The 16427-nt window shown below is 38.5% G+C and overlaps 1 protein-coding gene across 1 annotated transcript in view; it reads right to left on the bottom strand.

The window, feature by feature from the left end:
• Window positions 1–849: 849 nt before the first annotated feature.
• Window positions 850–16427, bottom strand: part of LOC134631129 (copine-8-like) — a 73404-nt gene continuing 57826 nt past the window's right edge. Inside the window, exons 16-20 of the mRNA XM_063479143.1 lie at window positions 13566–13693; window positions 10132–10234; window positions 8937–8994; window positions 8129–8202; window positions 850–6817 (exon numbers count right to left, since the gene is read on the bottom strand). Of these exons, the coding sequence (XP_063335213.1) occupies window positions 6605–6817; window positions 8129–8202; window positions 8937–8994; window positions 10132–10234; window positions 13566–13693 (576 nt within the window). The 3' untranslated portion in view covers window positions 850–6604. The remainder of the gene's footprint in view (window positions 6818–8128; window positions 8203–8936; window positions 8995–10131; window positions 10235–13565; window positions 13694–16427) is intronic.

The following is a 16427-nucleotide window of genomic DNA, read 5'->3' as shown; positions in this document are numbered from 1 at the left end:
TCTTTTGATTTTATTGGCAACACTGACAAGGACAGGTGTCCAATAACAGAGTGAGTTTAGTAGCTTCAGTTTTGTGTTTTACAGCAGTGTAAGTGGTGTAGGGCTAACTTTTTAGGTACAGTATTTATCATGTTTAGGAAATGTGGAATTTTGTGAAACAGTTTGTGAAAATTTACTTATGTAGGCATCCCAGGCTCAATCAACATTAATACGAATGTTAGGTTTTTGTTTTTCTGCTAAAATATTTTTTCTACACTTTATTTTGACAAAATGGCATTATTCAATACATTGGAAAAATGAACCAGTTGGAGAAAGATGCTAATGCTATGCAAATTAACCTTATGGATCTTTAATTTGATCAATGCCGGCTTCCTGAGAACTTTTGAGGAATTCTAAATTGGATTTTCAATCCAATTTTATTTTATTTCATGCATATAGCCCCACTTCACAACTGTCTGACTGAGTCAATTTATATTGCAAGGTAAAGAGCTTACATTAAAGAGAAAATCTCAGTGATGATCTTCTATTAGCAGCACTTTGTGAAAGTGGTAAAGAACTCCCTAACAAGAAGACACTTCTCCCTGAACCAGCCTGAGCCTACAGCAGCATAAGCAAGCAATGGTTCAGGGTCACCTGATCCTGTACTAATTATTAATGATTAAAAAATCAAAAAGGAAAGTTTCAACATAGGTTACTGGTTTCCCAAACTGGGAAGTGGTTCCACAGGAGAGGCTCCCATAGACTCTAAAACATGTAATGGGGTCTCATTATTCAAAGCTCTGTACATGAGAAGATGGGTTCTGAGCACACAAACAACAAATAAACAAAGAACAAGATTAGATAGGAATATTTATTTAAAGACGTCAGTTGTTACAGAAACAGTCATTTTAATCAGTAAGTTGTTTGTGGCCTCTATGTTTCCTGTTAGAACAGTAAAACCTGTACTGTCTTGTAACATCACTAAGCTCAAGAACTGGTTTAAAATAATTATATATCAATGGAGAAATCATATTTGATTGGCCTTGTGTGCCACTACAAGCATCATGCAAAATTGTGAATCACCCTTCCGAGGGCTGATGAAATAAAATGGGGCAGATGAACAGTTTCAGTATTATCTCACAGTTAAATAAACATGGCTGCATGATGCCACACAGCACTATCCCAATGATTCTGTCCTCTGAGCAAGGCAGTTCATTTTTTTGTTTTTCGTCTAGTTTTGTTTTTTTCTGTTTGGATCATACACCCTGTTATTCACATCACTTCAGCCACTGACTCTGAGTGAACAATGCCGAGATGAGTCTGACAGAGAAGTGGCCGTGCATCAATGTACTGAAACATAAAACTAAAAGAAAGAGAAGAAAAGAAAAGTAATCAGAGTAGAAGACTTGGTCTTCAAAGGAAATATCTGAAGGCATTGCACATTTCCAAGACTAATCAATTGAGATTTTTAAGGCAAAAATGTTCTCTTAAATATTCTGAAGTAACGCACAAAGATGTCACAGTACATTTTTCCTTTAACCTCACAGGTGCATGTCTGATAGAAAAAAAAAGTTGCACACATGCAGTTTTAATCCATGCTATAAAAAACATCAGGATAAAACAGGATATTTATCACAAGCATTCAGTTAAACCACTTTATCAAGATAATTTACAGCAAACAGAGTTCATGTTATTTGTGCAGATCACATGGGCGTTCATATGGCCTGGTATGCTGACATGCTGCTGCTTTAGCAGAGTGACATGGATGCGACGATGAGCAGTGGGAGGCAGCGAGGTGTAAGCCTACTTCATTAAAGCTGGTTTGTTTACCAGTAGTGATTTTTTTTTCTGTCCTACACAATAAATGCTTTTGACTGTTCCTCCTACACTGACCCAGCCTCACAGGATCAGTGATTTCTAAAGTACTTCTTGAGAGCAAACCTATGTATCCCAAAGAAACGATCTACATAATCTCACATGGGATAGTGTTAAAGTCATTTAGTTGTAGAATGTGATATTTTAGTCTTGAGGACTTATCAGGGTTAATGGAATTTCTTGAGTTTAAGACACTGTTGAATGCTCACCTACTTACTATGCATAAAACATTTTTTGTCAGTAAAAACAACAAAAAAAAGAAAAGAAAAATCAACTAACCACACTCTGTAGTTGGCAGGTTTGACAACTTTAGAGTTTCTTCCCATATTGAAGCAAGGGTGAGAGCAGCACTCTAATCTGGAACTACTGCTATTTCAGATTGCTATACATCCTGTCACACCCATTGACTAAGAGTTCATTTTAAATGGTACCTATTATACTTTTACAAAGGTGGAAATAATACGTAAATGTGCAAATAACCCGTATGAGCTAAGAGCTCAGCTCTTATCCATAACATAACCAGCTATGCAGCTCTAGCTTTGAAAAGGTTCTGCCCGACTGTTGTTCAAAACTTGTTTTTGTGAGGTGCAGCCAGTTAGTAGAAAAATGTGTTAAAGGCATAGTTAAGTGTGCTAAAAAAAAAGGTTTCTTTCTGACGGAGGATAAACAAGGTTTTTAGCTGTGACTTCGAAGCTGCTTTCACACAAAGAAAAATCCTACTTTAATAGAGTCCAAGATTAAAATATGGACTTAATAAAACAGGTTCCCCTCTAACTGAAACTATACAAATTATATAATCCGAGCCACCAAGCAAGGCAATGTTACAGCAAGATAACAGTTTCAATTCTCTTTATATATTTATGGCCCTTTTATAAGATTGCGTAATGAAAGAGAGGTCAAGTTACATTTACTTTTCACTAAAATCAGAGGCCGATTGTTAGGGACAAACAAAAAAAAAGCACTACACCTCCCATAGTTATCATTGTATATTGTGCTGTACGAGACCAGAAAGCTCAATGGGCGCACAGAGTACAAGGGTCAGAGCATAGCAAATGGTAATAACTATAAACAGATATCTACATATGAATATGCTGAATTAACAGGCAAGAGATGAGGCATTTGGTCATTTTTCTCCCATTTGTCTAATTAGTGAAAATGTCAACCATGCTTCCCATGCTAAGACTTTTAGTAGGAACCTGAGCCATTTTTAAATGATCTCTAGCTCTGCCAGATGGGCATTTTTGAGGATTTCTGCACTGATACTAAAAGACAATAAATTGCTAAAATTATTCTCTATCACGTGCAGGTTTTTAATAAGATCCAGATTTAGATTTTTTAAGAGTTGCCCGCAAATTCTTGAAAAATAAAACAAAACACAAGCTGCATTTCAAAACAGAAACAAGAAGAAGAAGGAAGAGAAGGAAACCCTTAATCTTTATACAACCTTCACTGTTATGTAAGTGTCATGCATGTTTCATACACAAATACATGTACTGGATGTACAGTATATACGAGAGAGTGGGCGTGAGATAAAGCTCACATCTTGTCTTGATAAATAAATAAAAAGGCCATGCCTTGTGTTTCAGGAAGAGAGTCACAGAGTGCCGGCAGTTTGCTGCAAGTCAACTCTCCAGAAAACGTACGCACAATATATACAGATTATACTGTATATTTACATGTACTTATAAAAAGACTGTTCCTGCCTGATCTGGTTCAGGCTGACGTTGCTCCAGTCTTGAAACTAGTGCTACATTTTGCAATTCAACATCCCGACTGTTGTACGGGGTCCCCGCCATCCCGTCACCTCTCCCCTCCACGTGGAGGGACCCTATTCAGTCAAACTGAATAAGCGTTTTTATCCTGGGATGAGATGCTACACTTAACAGTATTTCAGATTTGGCAGAAAAACGTTGCTACGGAGTGGATTTGATCATTAGCTTTTAAATGTCTTGCACACATTAAACACGCATCACTATCTAACAGTTTGCTTATAAAAAATACAGGCCTGTCGTTCATAATTTAAATATGAATAACCTACGTATAAACATTGATAAGGCCTGTTAGTCATGATTTAAATATGATTACAGGCCTCGGTATAAAATGTCATACTTAAATGAGCAGAAAGAAGCAGCATTACACATACATTATACTGACCAATACACAAAAAAGGCAGAAATTTTGTACAGTGTATAAACGTCTAAGAAACTGAATTTACAAGCAGTTCATAACATATTATATAACAGACATATTCATTAAGCATCACCAGCCAAGAAGTATTTTGAGGTGTGAGTTTAGAAAAAAGTGTTGTAAACCTTCTTTTATATTTATTCCTTGACTAAATATGGCCCTACCACACACATAAACTCTACACTACACATCTCAAAAGTATAAAGAAAAAAATGCTTTTCTTTGGACATTTACATGGATTAAAAGGGACCTCTGGAAAAGGTGGTTGATGCTTGTCTAATAGGACATGGTTTGTGCTTTGCTTTCTTATACCCATTAACGGGAAGGCCGAAACTTATCTGAAAGTGACAGTGCAATAACCTGAAAACTAAGCTCGATACATATAGGCTTTAGCAGTTCTGTAGCTTACTTCTTTAGAAAGGAGAGCAGCTGTGGTTAGCTTGGATTCACAGCAGTTGCAACAGATTGCAACAGTTACCTACTGGTTTGTCCCCCCGTGACCGCGACAACGACAAGTGGAAGAGAATGGCTGAACGGACCTACAATTATGAAGAAAATTTTTAAAAGTCTGTCAGAATCAAACAATGCAAACAAGTGCAGTTACTATTGAGAGATATATAGAATACTTGCTGTATCTAAGCCAATGGTATAGTTGGAGTTTTTAAGTAAATCAGACATTATTATTAATATTATTATTATTGCAATATACATCAGCACGATTACTTTTTGGGCATTTATTTACCAATAGAGACAAATTCTATATCCTTATTTCTTTTTTTTTCTGATAAAGATAACCTAAGACTGATGACAGGTGGAATATATTTTAGTGTGACGTATCAAAGACACTATTTCACAGCACAGAGGGTCCAAAATGTATAAACAGGGTAAGGGGGTCACTTTCTTGTAGTGTCAATGTCTTTCTATGCAGCTAAGGTGGCTACAGCTAATATGGAGTCCAGCAAGCCAAAGAAGCAAATTAAATTCCTTCCAATTTTAAGCTAACTTTTATTAGATGCCATGCTAACTGTTCTTGCTAACAATAAGTATAACAAAGAAGCAAATTTATGTAACTTATTAGCAGCCATGTTGAAAAAGAGAGAGTGTTAATTGAAACCACTGCTGTGAATCTAAGCAAAGAGCAGCTGCTGTCACCTTTAAAGCCTTCAGGATGCGAGTATTTGATGATGAAACATGGGTTTTCTGTGGAGTCTGAATTTAAGGAGATATATGGTACAAAAACTTTAGGACTTTTAGTTACAATACTGATGCAGAAACATGGACCCAAACACTGTTGTTACAGTAATTGCTTTGATCCATGCAGACAGTTGTTAAAAGAAAAGCAATCTGCATTTTTACCTGTTTTCAAATCCAATTTCATATCGAAAGTGTGTTGCTACCACAAAGGTGTGAGCCATCTAATCTGATAGCAACCAAAATGCTATAATTCTCAATGTACAGTTTGGCAAACATTATGTATACGTGGTGAGAAAGGTAAAACTGTGACGGACCACAGACTTGCCAAATATCACTGTTTTTTTTTTTTTTTAAACAATATTTTTTGGCAATACTGAACAATGTGAGAGGTAGAGAAATGTAAACCAAAAACCAAAACCAGAAATGCTTCTGAAGTACAGTGTTGTTTCATGAAAATAACTAGACTCTGAAATGTAACAACACAGTCAGGTTCGGTAGTGAAATGTGTGTTTTTGACTTCTGGGCTTGGAGAAATCCACGTTTCCATAACCCATTGTGCCAGTAATGTTTTCTGACAAAAAAGTAAGGCTGGTTCAAGTCCCTGTTGCATTTGATTTGACCAGACTCCCAAGGAGCACAGCTTCCTTTCGAGTCAAGGCAGGTGGATGGAGCAGACGATAGGAGCGTGGAACGATTTCCGGTGGGTTTGTTCATGATGGAACATGGCAGTGGTGGTGGGGCATTGTGTGGTAGGGACAAAGCCCTGAGTGCAGGACAACAGTTCATGCTTTTTTTTTCATAAACTAGCACATGCTCTATTTCTATTTAAAAACATATATATATATATATATATATATATATATATATATAGATATATATATATATGGCACTGGGGCCTAAACATTTTTGTACAAAGTCAGAATCTCCTGTTTCTGTAGCTGAAAAATAGGACTCTGAAAGGTATTCACATTTATTTGTATAAATTTCCTCCTGAAAAAAAAAAAGATCCACTCCACTCCTCAGTTTTGTAAACATTTATATATCAAGTGACATGACATGACAGAGGAAGTGGAAATGGGAACAGCTTGGATTCAGTCTGTCGAGTTTCTTTCCTGTTTACTCTTCCTGGTGCAGCTCGTTGATTTCAGACCACCACCACTGCCCTTCAAAATCCACACCTTTTTGTCCAGTCTTCTAAACAGAAGAAGCACTCAGGGCTGTCTTCATCACCCTTCACGGCCAAATATTCCCAAAAGTGCAACATGCGAGATGCGGGCAAAGTTTGCCATGTGCTTAGGAGCTTCCAGTGAAGAGTGAAGCGTAAAGAGAGGACAGTAGACCCGGCTGGCCAATACTGGGGTGGAAGCCATTAAATTCGGCTTACCCTTCTTGTGAGAAGGGGGTTGATAGCTGGTGGTGGACAGGGAGTGTAAGGAGGTGGCAAGGGACCAGGTTTGATCCCCCGGGTTCTCATGTAGGACAGGAACTGGTCGGGAATTTCAGCCAGCACTTCTTTAGCCAGACGGGCCATGCTAAGGATGTGACTTCCTCGTCGGTCAATGTAGTCTCTGAAAGGAACAAACTGAGAGGGGAAGCAAGAGGAAAGGACACAAGGAAAGGAGAGAACAGGAAATAAGGAAATCAGATATAAGTAATGTAAAGAGAAATAAAAGGCGGGGAGTACAGAATAGGAAACATGGACATTGAGAATAAGAGAATAGTAAAGAAAATGACAAAGATGAAAAGCAGAGATAAGACAAATGAAGACAAAATGAAGAGAAAGGAGGAAACAACAAAATGAGATGATGGTAAAACAAATAAAGACGAGAGTAAAAAAATGATGAGAAATAACAGGAGGAGAATAGGGAAGAAGAAATAGGAGTTAAAAAATTAGTAAAAAGTAAACAAAGTAAAGATGACAAAGAAGAAGGTGACAAAATAAGGAAAGGACAGGACAGAAAACATGTACATTAAGAAAAAACAAGAAATTAATTAAGAAAAAGGAAACAAAAGGTGAGTGGAGCAGAGGAAATAAGGAAAGAGAAAGTCAGGAATAAGGGGAGTGTAGGGAAGAGGAAACAAGAAAATAAGACAGAAACCAAGGAGATGGAGAGGAAATGAAAAGGGAAATAAGTATGGGGAATAAGAGGAAACGAGAAAAAGGAGACGATGGCAAACAAGGAAATGGAGAGGAAACATGAGAAAGGAAGGAAAAAGTAAACACTTGGTAGAAATTAGAGGAAGCAAGAACAGTAAACAAGCACATGGAGAAGTGAGCGAAACACACAAGCATCAAGAAAAACGGAAATGCGTAGAACAAGAAATGTATATTGAATGAAAATGGGGAGAGCAACAAGGCTCAACAAGGAAGGATAGGAAAGTTTGAGCATGGAGAGGTAATGGGAGATGAGTAGCCGAAACAAGAAAAGAAGAAGCCAGGTATAAGAGAAAAAGAAAACAAGGAAAGAAGGAGACTGGGAGGAAACAAGAAAAGAGTAAAAATAAGGTAAGGCAAGGAAGAGGTAACAAGAAAGAATACAGGAAATGAGGGTGTGGAGTGGAAATGAGAGAAGAGGAGAGGAGAGGAAACAAAGAAAGGTGAATATAGGAAATGAGATGTGGACAAAAAACAGAAAACGCTTATGCAAAATTATGAAAAAGAAAGCAAAAGAGAGGAAAACAGAGAGAAGAATATTGCATGTAGAGGAAAAAATAAGGGTCGAGACAGCGGAGAGAAGACAGAAAAACCAGCAGACTCAGAACAAGAGCACAGTAGAAGGTCAAGCACAATGACCCTTTCCCATTAATCATAAATCCCACATTTCTCTCAACACTTTCTGCTGAGTGAACAGCCTCCCAGCCAGTCAGCCGTGTCTTCGGGAGTATTCTGTACCTGAACAATGTCCCTCTCCGCGTATCGTCCTTGGGATGAGATCCTTTCTTCGTCCCCATCCAGCTCAATCATTTCTGAGGAGGGAAGCGCATCAGTAAGGAGGCTTGAACAGCCACGTCAACGTTGCGGTGAGCAAACATGACACACGGTTTTTGTGTTTCAATCTGCCAACGTCATTAGCATGCCACAGGCTTACACTTACTTAGAGTGTTGATAGTCTCAAATGGGAAGGAGTACACAGAATTTGCACGGCTGAGCGTGAAGCCACGGGGCCGTGAGTTACACGTAGCTGCGCACATAAGAGGAACGTGCCCGAATACATGTAAGCACAGCCAGCAATGAGCACCACAGGGACATAAAGCGAATGCACACTCTGACTTCATATGCGTGCTAATCCCGTTGACTTTGCAGGCTCATTGCTCCCCGTGAGTGAGCTTGTTTTTCTTTTCTTTTTTTAACAGAGGACTGCTCTGTGAATTGTAAACACCAATGTTTCAGGGAGGAAACAGCAGAGTGATGTGGCCCTTGAGCATTTAAAATAAAGAAGAAGAAGAATGGAAAAAAAGGAGTGCTGCTGGACCGAAAAGCGAGAATTTATGAAATCCCCTTTACCTCGGCTTCTGTGAAGGAGGAGAGGGAGAATTAAGGGGAGGGTAAGCGGAGGAGTGAAGAAAAGAAAAGCTGCACGAGGAAGGGCTAAACCATGTGGGAGACAAGATAGGAAGCAGAACGAGGGGTGAGGGCAAAAGATTACTGCATGCTTTTAAACATACGTATTTGCACGCGGACACACATTCAGCCTGCTTACCATCGAATTCCGCTGGTCCAACCCCAACTATTATAATTGACATGGGCAGAGACGAGGCCTGTAAAGGGTGGAAAGTGACAGAATAACCACATCAAAGGGGGCGAAGAAGCAGCGTTCATTCTTTTCACCATTTGCTATCTTAAACCGTGCAGGCTGCCAGTGAAATAGGCCTGCAAATTACCAACTATACATTAGCTGTTACAGTCCAAGGAAAGGAAGCTCTATAGAAAAATTAAATGCCATTGTTAAGGCAGACGGGGCCTTACGTCCTTACTCTGCAGCCGGTTTTATAAAGCCCCTCGCCTGGTGAGATCTACGGTTTCTAATTTCATGCATCTACAACCTTGTCTAAATCTCTCGAAGCTTGACAGCTTAAAAATGACTCCCATTTACATCTTCCTCTGCCCTGAGCTCCAGCTGAACTCCCGGCCTGCATAGCAATATTGTTTATTAAATCTTAGTTGAGTGGGACAGCAAAGTACAGTTGGATTGATGAATGATGAATGAAGCTTTTTCAGTGTTTCATAACTTCCCGTGTTATTAGACGGACGCCCAAATTGCTTGAGATATGAAGGGCATGGATCCTCCACGGGCTAGTAAATAATTACTCTCAAATCTCACTTTACAATAACATTACATCACACGGGGGGCAAAGTGGAAAAAGAAGCAGGAGAGCGGATTCGCGTTGAGGCCGTGCGAAGCATTAAGCCCAAGCAGCTGAGGCTCCAAATATATGAGCTCGCCCAAAATCGTTACACACATTAACTCTGATCACTCTAATTAGAAAGCAGAGTTATTAGAGCTGAACATAGCAGCGTTGGGGGGGGGGGTGTAAGGGACGTGGTGGTGACCAGACTGACCCTCTCTTCCATTACTTCCCTCATTAGTAAAGATGAGAGACAAAGAGAGAGGGAAGAGGCAAAGATAGCAGCTGCACTGCTTTTCACCCTCTCGCTTTCATATTAGATGTTTGTTAGTTTATTAGGCCTCTATTGGGGTTTTAATCATACCTTCAGGGTTCCTTGCGAGTTTTACAGTAAATTAACTGAACGATTATTAGCACACACTTCACGGACTGCTACAGTAGATCACGTTTAGTAACCCACTGTGTGCTTACCGGTTTAAATAAGTTGAAAAACATTTTAAAATATAAAATATACATAGACCAGAGTTTAAATGTGAAGTGCTACTGTACATTTACTATGGACTCCTTGGTCTGCGCCATGTCTGTGATCACGCCATCAGAGATGATGAGCAGGATGAAGTACTGTGAGCCGTCTGTCACTGCCGAGGCATACCTGGTGCGCAAAGAGATGATGTGTCAGAGGTCAGGCGATCAAAAGATGACAAAAAAATGCCCCAAAAAGCAACTTCTGGGTGGAAAAATGAAGTCAAAGCGCCACAAACTGCAGTTCCTATAATTTCCACATGAGGCCGTCTCCAAAAGCTCCTCTGTTAAAGTCACCAAGTTGAAACCATGATGTTTGAATCGTGTCACCCTTTATAACAACTGCATGTAACTGCATTTACTTTTTTAGTACCATATGAATCCTAGTAGGCCTGAAAGTTAGGGGCATGGCCATTTTAACAGGTATGCCAACACAGAGTCTAGTTAATACTTTCCCAGCCTCACCTCTGTTAATTGTAGCCACTAAACTGGAGTCTCATAAATGGCTTGCTACGTCCTGCTTCAGTTTCGGAGAATAAACCTATACAGTTTATGGACACTGCTTCATCCATAACCAAGCTAACTAGCATAAGCTAATAACATAGCATTTCACCATGGCATCCAACTGTAACTGCAAGATGAAAAAATGCACTTCCATCATTAACAAACTTTATTTCTTTATTTTTAATGCTGTTGGTATTTCTTCAGCATTTTTTTCATCTGACACTGATTAAAGTTTTAATATGTACTGCACTTACCAGTTTATGTGTCAGAGGGAGCAAGTTTATGGAAGATCCAATTTTATGAGAGCATAATATTAACTTGCTGGAGCAGCCCTTTAAAATCCCCCTGTCTCAAGCCCCACACATTGCCCTCAGCAATCACCTTATTAGATAAAATCTCATATTAGGTTATTACCCCTCAGAGATCAATACAATTATAATCTTATTTTATGGAAGACAAATGGACCAATTACAGCTGCGTGTAGTTGCCAGGCCCAAAAAATTACGTAAAATGTGAAATAGGCTACACTAATTAGTTTGAGGTTTGGGGTATTTAACACACAAAGCGCACAAAAACTGGTTTTCATTCAAGTATTTCACACCTATTCTCAATGAAAGCCAGACTTTTTTCCAACTTTTTTTTGTAATCACAACATTTCTAAATATTAAATTTCAATGAAAAGTATTTATTAAACTTTTATTAACACATTCACAAACAATGAGAATATATATTAAAGAATACACATTTATATCTGTATTTAATTACATACTAAGGAGGAGTAATGCTTTATAAATGATGAAGTAAACACTAATGCCTTACTAATGCTTATTAGTATGGGATTATTATAGCGTATAACATGTTACTTGCAGCATTAAAAGTTAATATAGAAACCCAATTAATATACAAAGATAAATACTTTGAAATATAGTTTCATGCAGAACATGTTTATTACACTGACTTCATAACAGTTAAAAAATACTGTTAAATATGATGGATCTCAGCCAATGCCTGCAGAGGTTTTCGTTATATGAACCAAAACTTTTGAAGTGATGTGCCACGGCATTTTGAGACCATATATTAAACAACACTCTTAGGTGAAAACAGTCAAGCAATTAGTGATTTGACGTGACTTGATGCCACTGTTTCTAAGCGCCATCTTCCTGGATTTCAGTCAGATGCTCCACACAAGTGAGCAGTGAACAATGCATCTATTCTCAGGCTGAGTGGGCGGACGACGCTCGCAGAGATGGGATTTGAAAGCCGATGATGAAAGGGGGGGAGAAAGTGCTTGTTACAGTCAATCTTGAGGATCATGAGACAAGATCTGGCAATAGGGGATGTCAGGTGGGAGTTGGAAGACACAGAACTGGGAAACAGCACATAACTTTCTATCGGTGATTATTTGTGTGAATTGAGTAAGTGCAGCTGACAGCTTCTTTCAGTATCTGCTAAAGGTATTACTTGTTTTAAATATTTGAAACCTTTAGAAGAGCATATTTGCTGATCCAGTGAAAAGTCAACTTGGTATGTCTCACGCTGATCTGGTTTCAAACTCTTTAACACTGAAGCACTGGAGCATAGGGAATTTTCTGTTTATGGCTCTTGGGATGGCCAGAAAGGGATTTATCTATTGTATATCTGTGAAGCGGTAGGAGGTGTGACATTTACTGTTATTCACAGCAGTGGCGCCAGCAATCATAATCCTGTATGCACTGAGCTTATAAATGTTATTTTAAAACTATGTTCAAAATAACAGTTTAAGAACTTTAAGCCTAATCTTTGGATTCAGTAAATGATTCAATCGATGGCTTTTTGGAAAAAGAAAGGACACTACTCTATGCGATAAAGATTTGGCAGGAAATCTGTTATTTAAATACATTAAAAGATTTATCGGGCGATTAAAATTTGAAAAAAATAAATTAAATTCAAGCTTTTCTGTAAATTTCAATAACTCTGAATACTAATCAAAAACTTTATATGCTCAAATATTTGGCTTTATATGACTTTACAGTAAGAGCGTGAATGTTTTCCTTCATTTTTTGTATCTTTACCAAATTACAGATCCTGATTCATTTTGATGGTGGCAATGACCAATAACATATTCAGGCTTTTATCTTTGATAATCTTTGAGGTTTTCATGTTCAAACATTGACGCAGATTTCAATGTGCAAAAGAATAGCCGTAAAGAGGGTTGATGAACCATTTTTCAAAAAGATATATCCAGAAAAGTATTAGAACCTAAAATCTTTACAGCACTCATTATATATGTTTTAACAACTGAGTAGCAGTAGTAGTAGTGGTATGCCTGTGTTTATTTCAGAATGATGGAAATGAGCCGACCATCATGAAATTAGAAGTGATGCTGAGCCTTGTATAGACTTTTGACAACATGGAGATGCAGAATGAACTTCAAAGTTGAATTCAATTGTTTTTTATTTTATCATCTGGCTTTTTGATTGTATAATGTAGCAGCTTGGTTTGCTGTTATTACTATATATAGCTGATACTTTCTGTATTGCTGCTAAATAAGGGAATCCTGCTTAATGCCAACTGTTTGTATACTATGAAAACACTGAGTCACACTGCCATTTCTTCAGAGGTGCATCTCAGCTGTTTTCTCTTTTTTCTTCAAATCTCATTAGCTCCTATTCTTGTTCCTCAAGCCAGTCTATCAGTCACTGTGCAGGCTAGAAGCAGACTTCTGCTGAAAGCACTGTCATGATCACTTTGCATGTTCAAACCACCACAGCAGGTATTGATTCCTCTCAGGTGATGGTGCTGTTAGCACATTTATCCCCATCTTTTCCCTCCACTTAAAGCTGTAACTTCACCAAGGCTGATTAATCTTTTAGGAATCTTTCCTGCTGAGCTGCGCAATTCTTGGTGACATGGTGCTTAATGACATTTACATGTGTCAGACCACATGTTTCACATCGGTGTATTTATAATGGACATACCTGGCCACATGGTTAATAACAGGGGAGAAGTGGGTGGGTCCATAAAGACGTACACTCTTGAGACTCTGGTAATAGGCCTCCATCACACCCTCAATACCAGTGCAGTATGGGTTCTGTGGATTACCATTCTGCACAAAAACACAAAGATGTGAATGAGTCAACAATAAGACATTCAGATATTTCATCTGCACAAAAGGCCCTTGGAAGATTTTAGAGTCACTAATAAAAATAAAATATGCAGTCTAAGTCATCTTGTCACAGCAAAAAAGAGCCTTAAATTTCTACTTAACATATTTAAGACAGTTGGCAGTGCAGTGGATAGTGCTACTGTGTCACAGCAAGAAGATTTAGGTTTGAACCTGCCTGGGGACTGTCTGCAGGGTTTGCATGTTCTCTTTGTGGGTGCTCTCCAGATGCTCCCGTATCCTCCCACAGTCCAAAGACAGACACGTGAGGTTAATTTGTGATTCTAAATTGTGGATGAACAGGTTTCTCTCTCTCTGTGTATTAGCTTTCTTGCCTGACAGCAACCTGAACAGTGTGTCTCGCCTCTATGTCAATGTCAATTTTGTGTTACCCCTGTAACGCAAAGTGTACTGTTTTTGATACAGGAGTCTGTGAGTTTTTGAGACCTCTAAACCATTAGATTTCCCCCCCCCTGAAAACCTGAATAAATAAATTGCAAAAAATGCCAAATGTAGCAAAAATGATACCAATTAAAACTCAGCAGGTTCTCTAAATTCTCACTTTCAGACAGTTCTTTCTACACTTAGCTCTGGATGATGTCAAAAAGTAGATTTTCTTAACATGTTAATCAAAGCAACACAATTCTGGCTGTAAGCCCCATCCACCTGATGTTCAGACCTCCTTTGTAAGACAGGAAGCCATTCAGAAAAATATTAAAGAAGGAAGGGATCTTAAGGAACTGCACTAAGGATCAAAAGTAGGAGGATAAAAACAAAAAGAGATGCAATTTAATAGGCGATTTGTAAACCTGCGTTTACAGTAACATCAAATGTTAAATGTCCCTTGACAGTAATCCCCAAATTAATTACAGATTATATTGACATTGATTGATTCAGCGTTGTGTTGCTGAGTTTGATTTCAGTTTCGTGTTGATATGTTCACAGCACCATAGGCTAAAAGTTTACACATCCTGTCACCTTCATTGATTTGATCTCAGTGTTTATTCAAAGGCACTCAGTGTCTTGATTAGATTTCTGTAGCATGTATCTAACATCAGGCATTAAACTAAATGAAATTATATTGCAAAGTGCTTTGATATTTGAAGACACTGTTGCTAAAAGGAATAATAAAAACATCACCATGCTGCAGGGAAACAAAATATAAAGTTGTATTAAATTTGATCTCCCTGGACTGGGACAGAGTTATAATTAATTATCATAACGAACATGTTGGGATGCAAAGTGTCAAACAACAGGATTCCCTGTTAGCATATTGAGAGACGTATAAAGTGGTCACCCCGGGGCCAAAACATCGATAATACTCCAATATTAACACCAAGTGTAAAAGATCTTTTAAGGATGCAGAATCTCAGCTAGACTTATAAATTACATAGTTTAAGGAATACTTTAATCCTTCTTTTGCATCAGTTCGGTAAATGGTATCCTCAGGCAAGTTGGCACTGCAGTGTTGGTTATAAAAAGATCAAACATGATGATAATTTGTATTAGACTCTGACATAAGCCCATCCTCTGGCTTCTTCCTCTGTGTCTCCCACATCTGTAATATTAAAATATTAAATCTGTGCCTGGTTGACTGCTTTTGGAGGCCCAAAAGAAAGTCGCAAAAAGGAAACAATGCATTATTTAAACTACCCATATGTTTTAGGCTTTCAATTATCTGAGTAAGAAACTATCCTCACTAACTCTGCTTGGCTACCCATGAGTACGAACAGTGCACATGAGACTCCATTGTTTTGTAAATGGAGCTTGCATAATTAACGTCAGATTCAGTGGTGGCCTTCTCCCACTGTGGCTACACAGCTGTAGCCTTCCTCTTTAAGAGCTGACTCAGTCAGATCCTCAATCGTTAAATTAATGCATATGTGCCTTTAGGGAGTAGCCGATGCTGAGCAGCTGTAATGGCTGTAAATGCCTCTGGAGCAACATCTGGAGGTGAGAGTCGACCAAGAAGAGATTATGTGCGGCTTGAGTAATGGTCAGGATGTCTACAGCCCTAGAGCACTTGACACTGGCAGAGTGGTACAGACAAATGGATGAGTGGAATAAGGAGAGATGAACAGTCAAAAGCACAACTATTTCTACTCAATATGAACAATGTGTGATCTCAACCCTAAGTTTAAAGCTACAGTAGTTAAAATCTTCACTGCTACATGTCAGTAGAATGCCCCTAGCCATTTTAGTGCATTACCTTGTTGTCAGCCCACTGTATACCTCAGCTGTCAATGCTGGGTGAGAAGTGTATTTACTCGGGAAAAGGCTGTAAAACTTTGTGGAAGGAGTCAGATACAGATCAATGAGTCTGAGAAGCTCACCTCTGTCCAATTACAGCAATGCTAAAATGAGTTGCTGAGAACATGCTGAAGTTTTCTGTCAGTAAGATGCTCATATGCTGTGAGAATGAAATCAAACTCTTTATCAGAGGGAAAGTATGATTTTTAGGACACTTGACTATAAAATTAGCGAGAGCAATGTTAGCTTACAACCAGCTGTTGTTGTTTAGTCTGCTCTTTTTTAGCTGTTCAGGTCACATGTCTAATCTGCTGACAATATCGTGGAATAAACAAGCATGCTTATGCACACTGTTAGAGCCCTGACTTCAGTTCAGGAGATAAGGCTTGATGTGAAGAGGAAGAGGATACTATATCTTTTAGATACC

This window comes from Pelmatolapia mariae, linkage group LG7, assembly GCF_036321145.2.
Source record: "Pelmatolapia mariae isolate MD_Pm_ZW linkage group LG7, Pm_UMD_F_2, whole genome shotgun sequence".
NCBI classification, from domain to species: Eukaryota; Metazoa; Chordata; class Actinopteri; order Cichliformes; family Cichlidae; genus Pelmatolapia; species Pelmatolapia mariae.
The sequence above is the reverse complement of the archived record's forward strand: the minus strand, read 5'-3'. Positions and strand labels throughout refer to the sequence as shown.